An 8,518-nucleotide genomic window follows, 5' to 3' on the forward strand; every position below is an offset into this window, starting at 1 on the left:
AGGCAGGCAAAGTTAATGCTCCGTTCCTTTAAGTTCATTTGACGACATTTAGGAAGGATTTATGGTTCATCCAGAAGAAAGTGGGCATTAACTGTTGACATCGCTTAAAGCATGAGAACCGCTGCATCTTTGTCTATTTTTTGATTCATTGTACATTATAGAGAAGATAAACAGATAGGAAAGCTGAGCAACAGCCAAAAGATTGATATGTTTTCAAGTGGCAAGTAGTATCTACAAGTGCTTCTATGTGCTGATAGATGGAAAACATCAAACAAAAAGCCTTCCAATTGACCCTCTAACTTTTTTCGAGCTTCGTGTTTGCATAAAAAACACTGTTCACAAAATCATGGAAGCTGGCTTTCACTTTCAATTGTACTTTAGGTCATTTACTCTTACCTAAAAGTTTGCTGCATTTGTATGTACACTGCAACTTACATTTATGTATACCCTGTATCCTACTCAATGTTATCCTGCCAGTCAGTAGGATTGAAGATAATGGACTACAAACTTTTCAGACAAGCTAATTCTGCGTACTTTAATTAAAGTTGATGTAGCACAAAGATTAGCATAGTGTCTGCCAGTCTAACAGAAGATTTGGATTTCATTCTCATAATCCTACCATATGATTCAGAAGGCACTAAGGTGAACACATTAGGTGTGCATATATAAATAAAAGTAAAGAGGCATAGGAGCCGTTTGCCTTGCTGTAAGGCAAATGCAGAATATGCCTAGTTAGATCAATCAGGTGCAGCCACGACACCATCAGTAGATGATCCATCAATGAGCGTCGGCGTAGACGTCTGTGCCATAAAACTACAGAAAACCACCAGGTCCACAACTGCAGAAGGTCAGACTGCTTCACACAAAGTACACTACATTTGCATCCCTATTGAAAAACAGCTTGTTTTCGACTTCCATCATCTGCTCAAAAAAGGAATTAAAGCTTTAATATGCTATAACCAATACATCCAGAGCGCAGTTACAAATAAATTCTGACAGTCACTCCCAAAAAAAAAAAAAAGATTACCTCCAACAGGGTCATAATCTCCGCAGTTGAGAAAGGCACAGATGCTCCGCTATTAACTACTCCCTCAATATCAGCAACTGATATTTGTTCAACATGCTGTGCGTGCCTGTACCTTCCAAGTGCTGCGCTAAATGCTTCCAACCTGCAAGCACAGTGAACAAAAGCACCTCCATATTCAAACTGGATTTTTGTAAATTGACAACAACAGAAACAAATATCATGTGCAGCTATGTGATTCCGAATCAACACAAACCTCTCAGGAGATATATTGACATCTGTTCCAGCAGAACCTTCTACTTCCATAGCCTCCCTGTCAATTAAGAAAGGAGGTAACAGAAGAAAACGACAAGCCAATCATATAAATATCTGAGAAATCTGATAGTCTATCAACTGAGACATTGACAAAAAGGACAACACTTGATGTACTTATATCACATTTATCATGTTTTTGATTGCTAATGTCAAAGGTTCAAGCAAAGAAATCATTGACAAATGCAACTCCATGACTCAAGTTCTTAAGGAACATTTACTTCAGAAGATTTCAAACTTAAAGGAGAGTGTTATAAAATATTTACATAACACCCATGAACAGTTTAAGGCTATAAGTTGCAGAATACTGAAAGTCATTCCCCATCCTACTCAAAGAAGCTGATACCAGATTCCACAGAAACTCCAAGTTTAAGTACAATAGGAACTTCAGAGATCTAGCTTAGCTTTGCAAGCACGACAGCCTCCCAAAAAAGTTTGACTACTGAATGCTTTCATATGATGAATGGATTGATCATGACTCAAAAACCATGTTAGCGAATGACATTGATGGGTAGGGTTTTGACTCAGCAGAAGTCTAAGGGCATAGTGAGAGCAAAGAGTATTTATGTAGTCTCACAATTGGTTCTGTATCTTATGCTTACTGAATAGGCAGGAATACATGGATTTGTCACAAAAAGAAGAATATACCCAGATTATACTAGCTGGTGGCTGGACAAATATTGAAGCCATCTCCTCAGTGCAGTCAAGAAGAGAAAAAGTGCAGCATAATCAAATACAACTCATCAATCAATAATGTCACTGTAATCAAAGAAGCACATAGATATAAAGAGTTCAAGACTGAAGGCTGTTATTGGAAGATTTTAATGATCTATGGCAAACAGAATGAAACGTAGCCTCAATTGGACAAAGCATTAGATCTTCTGTGATGTTTCACAGTGCTTAAAAGAGAACATGTATGACTATGACACGGACACAAAGTACTAAGATGATCATTGGCATACAATCAAATGGCTGAGTTATTAGAACAAGATTTAAAGAATTAATCAACCACTAAATCCAATTATCCGGACTCAAATTATGGGTGCCTTCCTATCATGATCTCAAAAAGTGCACTATAGTCATTAGTCAACATATCTGTAGAGGATAGATCTTTCTACAGCCAAATAAGGAAATCTCAGCTTCCAGCTGAAGCACAGCAAAAAAACACAAAGAAAGCAAACATTCAAAATCATGGGTTTACAGTCTTTCAGCTTGATTTGCTCTGGAACAACTCACCCTGTTCTACCAGAAGCATCACCATTTTCTCTATCATTTCTGGCACCTTGATGCTGAGGTCTACCGGTGTCACCTGCATTATTCTCGGATCTGCGCTTTCTCTCATTCTCTCTTTCTCTTTCTTGCTCACGCTCTTCCATTTCAGTTAGCTCTTGATGATATATGGCAAAGTTCAGGACTTGAAGAGCGGCATCCACATCAGCCTTCAAAACCTGCTCAAGAGCAATTAGTGGACATAATTAGTCAATGATAAGTAATTGTGCACATGAAAAAGCATTGATGTTGCAATAAATAGGGATGAACAGCATAACAGCGAATCAACATCATAATACGCTAAAGGCTCATCAAATAACATTAACTGTACATACGGCGACATACAGATTTACCTGTCTTCTTAACTTCAATTTTGCATGGGCAGTTGACAGACGTATTATTGTTTCCAAGGTCCTGGCAGTTATTGGAAGAGTTCCAGCGCCAGTCTACGTAAAACAATTGTTATTATTTTGATAAAATTTGAGCATCTTGATGCCAAATACTACATACATGTACACAACTAACTGTGAATTAAGTACCTACCTTGGCATTTGAACTGGCACTTCGAAGCTCTGCATATGCAGTTGCAATTTGATCTGATGCCTGTACACAGTAATTTGTAAAATCAGCCACGAACCAGTGACCATGCAAGAGAAGCAAATGAATGGATAACATAAAGGAAACCTAAAAGAGATGTAAACTGAAATTCTTAATACAAATTATGGGACAATGATGTGGCACTTGTAGTTCAGGATCACATTATTAGAAAGGCAGGAATGCAACCTCATCAGTTAACTCAGGCTGAATTCTGTGTTTTGCATAATGGATGTACTTCTTCAGAAAATCAATGGTGAAGGTCTCACGCTTACGACTTGTTTTCCTCCCATGTAGCATTCGGTTATACTTGACAAAGACTGTGGAATTTGCATCACCCTCATCCTCCCTTTCGTATTGTGTACCTACATCTGCATCTGAAGATTTGGGTGTTTCACTTTCAGCCATCCAAGCACAAAGATGAAGTTACCTATATTTCAGTAAAGAAGCTACTATTCCCTTACCTCCATCCATAGTGGAACGAAACCTATGCATCCGCAAGACATGTTCTGAGATTTGACGGTCTATACCAGGGTCCATTTGATCCAAAACAATGAACAGTAAATCAAAACGAGAAAGCAAAGAATCTGGGAGACCAATATTCTTTGTTGGGGTTAGCGAGCGGTCATACTGTACATAACAAGAATAATATGCAGTCAATAAATGAAAGGAATGGACATGAAAGTGCAATTTTTCAAGGAACATAGATTCTGCATCTTACTGTTCCATATATGGGATTTGCAGCTGCTACAACACTGCACCGGGCATTCAAGGATGCATGAATTCCAGCTTTAGCAATTGTTACAGTTTGCTGCTCCATGACTTCATGTATAGCTACACGATCTTGGTCATTCATTTTGTCAAATTCGTCAATACAAACAACTCCTCTATCAGCAAGAACCATAGCACCAGCCTCTAGCCTTCTTTCTCCTAATGACAATCTCACCAATTTGATAAATATTCACTATAGTTAGTTTATAACGTTAATGATACCATAAGAGTGTATTACCTGTTTCTTGATCAGAAGTAACTGCAGCTGTCAAGCCAACTCCTGAAGAACCTCGACCAGTGGTTGATATAGCTAAAGGTGCAATATTCAAGATTGCTCTTAGCAGCTGAGACTTGGCAACAGAAGGATCCCCAACCATCATCATGTTTATATCACTATCAAAGAGCATTAAACCAGACTGAGGACTTAAAACTAACTGTAGTTCAACAACTTGAGCTGTAAAGAGTTTCTCTGGGTGGTAATAAGGAAAGACATTGGACAAGGTGCTGAGTTGGGAATAGAAAATGGAGAAAAGGAAAAGTATGAGAAGATCCACATGACCAAAAGCAGAACTCAGAACATCTAAAATTAAACTAAATATAAAGGACTCAAGTAATAACTTACCCTCGCAAATGAGTACCATTTTTTAAATTCTTTTCACTTCCACCAAGCATCAAAAGAACCAATGACTTCTTTATCCATGTATGACCGTATATAGATGGTGCAAGAGAATTGGCAAGTAAGTCAAAGACATCGTCTCTTTTAGATATCTTTAAGATATTATCTCGGTCTTTATTTCCAAATTGTGTCGCCGTTGTGGATTTGTTGAGAGGAAAGACAGAGTTCGCTATAAGAACAGTCCTGCATGAAAGAATCTGGATCAAGCTTCATATTTACAGCAGACTTGCCTGAGAGGTCAAGCAAGAAAACCTAGCCAGTAAAATCACTGTACTAACCTGAAAACCCCATTCACATTCCCCTTGCTCTTTCCAGCAAGTGCTTTGTATATCCCAACAATAGCCACACGATCTCCAGGCTTGCACTTATCCACTAAGTCATCCTCTAAAATAACATCCACTGTCCGTGGTAGTTGACCAGGAGCAGAGTTTTCAGGCACTTCTTGCATTGATAATGTCTGGTGGTCTTTATATGTGCACAGCCCATACTCAGTCACCAATAATTTGCCTTGATCATCCTAAATCATAATCATTCTTAGAAAGGCTTTGTTTTGTGGAAAAAAATGAAATGAGGTGATTGTACTGAGAAGCTCAAGATTACCCGCGTTGGATACACAGAACCTGTTGGCAATCCCATATTGGATGTTATATCTCTATACTCACGGGTTGTGAACTTCCCTGTCTCAGGGCAGAAGTGAACACTCTTGACAACCTTTGGTCTCACAAGAGAACCTAAATATACCAAGTAGATATCAAGCAAAATCACAGATTTAGACACATAGATATGAGCATGAAATGGTTCAGTATCAATGTAAGAGTAGCCAAAATGTCAAAATCAGTTTTATAGCCATAAGATGCCGAAAAAGCCTAAACTTAAATTTAATATTTGTACAAGGATTTTTATGGCCTAATTGAGAAAGGGAGAGAGGCACAGACAGACAAAGACAGGAAATTTGTAAGAGAAGATCAAAGAATATGTGCACTAACAGCAATAGCACAAGGAACCACATTGCATCCAAATGCAAAACTCATGTATCATGAATGGGAAGGGGAAAAGAAAAAGAAATCATGTGCTTCCATTAAGGTCCTATGATTCATATGTTAACCACCTTACTTTGACACACATTCTGTGAATTCAAGCTTTAATCCCACGTGCATGTAGATTTTACCTGAACAATATGAAGAAGGTTGAAAATCCAATATAACCCACACTGCATTGTTGCACATCATTTTAAAAGATTGGAGCACATAACTGAGAATTGCAATTAGAGATAAAACTTTAAGTGATAAAAACTATGTTTAATTCTCAGCTTCATACTAGATAACTTAAATGCAGATGCTCCCTGGATTGCACTTTAACTGTGGAATTAGACCTAAAATATGAACAGCCGTAGACTCAGTTTCCAAGTCAAACACCAAACGTTCACTTTATGACACTGTGTACTAGTGAGCTCAAACAAGGAAGGAGCAGAATAGACTAAACAATACATTAGACTAGAGTATCATTAATGTAGATGAAAGGGCAAGAAAGTACATTTGGTAACAATTCCCTCAACACACACTATGGAACCAATGAAGCCTGACAAGAGGTCTCTTGGGGTCACTCTGCGTGAAACAAAAGGACCATCAAGCCCGACAAGGACTTGCTCCCCTTCCTTCAAATACTTTGCATCACAGCTTCGAACCATCTCTGTCATTGCATCACATAGTGGTTGCATATACTCGCTTGGGTTCTGGAGAAGCCTATCAATTCCAAGAAAAATGGAAAAATGAGACTCCTTCAATAAGCCCCAAAGTTAAAGTAAACAGACAGGCAACAAAGTTGTACAATTTCATGCTATGCTTCCGGATCACCTTCTATATATTAAAAAGAAAAGGTTTCTAACAACATTCTCCTCCTGTACAAAACTGCCTAAAAGGAAACTACATGTCTCTCCTAAAATCATGCATCATCTTATTCCTTTTTCTTCCAGTCCTTCACCATCTGTTTCTATTGTCACATCTTTAATGCATATCCAATTGAAAACAACTTCGGTAATTACAGCCAATATATAACACTGTTTGATGGCATTTATTGCTACACACCAAATATTCATCCGTCAAAAGATTCATTTTCAGATTAAACAATTACATTTCTTAGTGGAATTTTTCATAACATTTGGACTTAATGTGTCTTAGAAATCAAATTAGTAGGAACTGAGTGTCAAAATATTTCATTTCATTTTCAAATAAAATATCAATTTGCTGATGAAAGTTCAGAGAGACAGAGAGAGTAAACAAAATGTTTTTCAAATATTCCGATTTCACAGAAATATCTGATATCTTTTTTCAATCTCTCTTTTTTACTTACAACGGCATTTTAAAAAGCTCAAAAGAAAGGCTAAAAACAATAAAATTGGAAATACAGAAAAGACTGAAGAATCGATATGTGAAGAAACGGCATCTGAGAATATAAAAACCTGCGAGCGAGGTCAGCCCCTTCCCTGTGGTTATACAGATGAGAGAGCTTGATAATCAAACGGCGCTCTTGTCTGTTAATCATAGTGTTAATGTCCTTCTTCAACTCGATACTCAGTTCCTGAAACAAATCAATCCATGAATTGACATTACACAGAAATAAGCGATTTTTTTGGTCACAAGTTTGAGAAGAAAAGATTACGCTTTGGTCGAAGAATTTGAGGAAGGCGCGCTTGTTCGTCGCCCTAACTTCCTCGCTGAGATCCATTGCCGCTCCTTTGCCCTCCTCTCTACTGTGTGACTGCGTGTATTCTTTTCTGGAGATAGGGAGAGAATGGGTGAGAGAGAGCGCTTCTGGTTTTTCCTTTGCTCGACTCAAGGGCTTGGGATTTGGCGGGAAACCGAGGGAGAAATGGTGCGATGTGGCGGGAAACGATCAGAGGGGCACGTGGATTTTTTTCTTTTTCCTTTTTTTTTTCTCCTTTTCTTTCTTGTTTTGTTTTGCCTTTTTGGGGATTGATTGGGGAATGAGCCGTGGGCCTTACCGGGTTGGATACAGATCATTTTTAAATTGGTTTTGCAGATTTTTGTTCTTGTTTTCATTTCTTTTTCTTTCTTGCAGGTCACAGTTTACATTATTATTCTCAAAATGCAACTCAAGCTAGTGGGGATATTAGTTGGATGGATGAAAATACCCATTGACCCACCGAATCACAAAATCAGTACCGATCTACTCCAAAATTTAGGGTACCAGACCCGCATTTCTTGATTGAGTCTGAGGAGGATTGAGTAACCACTTACATGTGCAAGCAGGTTAGAGTGAAGGTCTAACAACTCGCAAATACATGTGCATATATATATATATATATATATATATATATATAGACACACGTGTGCATATACACAAAACAATTACCAATTTTAAACATAATTAAATAATTTCATTGATCAAATTTCAACTCAGTTATAAGAGCCTATAATTTGTACTCCTTATAAGTTTCACTTGTAAAAATTATGACCTTATTTTTTTCAGAGAAAGTTTAATTGATCTAGGATATAAAAAAAAAAAAAAGGTAATGCTTGCCACAACTTTTTTGTTTTCTGGCATCATTGTTTATCTTATTCAATTAATTAGGGCAAATATCAAAACATCATGCTTGGCTTATAAGCATTTGTTGAGAACATTGTAATTGAGGAACAATTCATATTGTTTTGAGCTGTATTGGTGATTGGATAATCAATTTTGGAGTAATTTTATTACTTTTGGATGCATATAGTATTTATTTATTTTTTCAATTCTTTTGTGGGCATAAAACGTTTTTTTATAAAATAAGTGTTGATTTTTAAATGAACATGTGAAATAGAAAATGGAATTAATATAAATTATTCTTTTAAAAAAATTAAATGGTAAGAGGA

General features: G+C 37.2%; 1 protein-coding gene across 1 annotated transcript; it reads right to left on the reverse strand.

Annotated features, from left to right (window-relative positions):
• Positions 1 to 508: 508 nt before the first annotated feature.
• On the reverse strand, positions 509 to 7,448 carry LOC113781976 (DNA replication licensing factor MCM3 homolog 2). The gene is made up of 16 exons (XM_027327879.1): positions 7,305 to 7,448; positions 7,105 to 7,223; positions 6,180 to 6,388; positions 5,247 to 5,377; positions 4,925 to 5,163; positions 4,593 to 4,829; positions 4,209 to 4,363; positions 3,921 to 4,129; positions 3,664 to 3,829; positions 3,389 to 3,576; positions 3,149 to 3,208; positions 2,959 to 3,051; positions 2,573 to 2,784; positions 1,281 to 1,337; positions 1,028 to 1,169; positions 509 to 921 (listed from the first exon to the last, which is right to left on the reverse strand). The coding sequence occupies exons 1-16, from the start codon at positions 7,368 to 7,370 to the stop codon at positions 859 to 861; spliced, it is 2,346 nt and encodes a 781-aa protein (XP_027183680.1). The 5' UTR covers positions 7,371 to 7,448; the 3' UTR covers positions 509 to 858.
• Positions 7,449 to 8,518: the final 1,070 nt, after the last annotated feature.

Source organism: Coffea eugenioides, chromosome 9 (assembly GCF_003713205.1).
Source record: "Coffea eugenioides isolate CCC68of chromosome 9, Ceug_1.0, whole genome shotgun sequence".
Taxonomy (NCBI): domain Eukaryota; kingdom Viridiplantae; phylum Streptophyta; class Magnoliopsida; order Gentianales; family Rubiaceae; genus Coffea; species Coffea eugenioides.

Bases quoted from the DNA above. Each gene is read 5' to 3' on its own strand.
- LOC113781976 (XM_027327879.1), bottom strand. From the start codon at position 7,370: ATGGATCTCAGCGAGGAAGTTAGGGCGACGAACAAGCGCGCCTTCCTC. The intron at 4,830-4,924 runs GTTAGTACAGTG...TCTTTCATGCAG, and splicing joins AATGTGAATGGGGTTTTCAG to GACTGTTCTTATAGCGAACT. The intron at 1,170-1,280 runs GTTTGTGTTGAT...CTGTGCTTGCAG, and splicing joins GTCAATATATCTCCTGAGAG to GTTGGAAGCATTTAGCGCAG.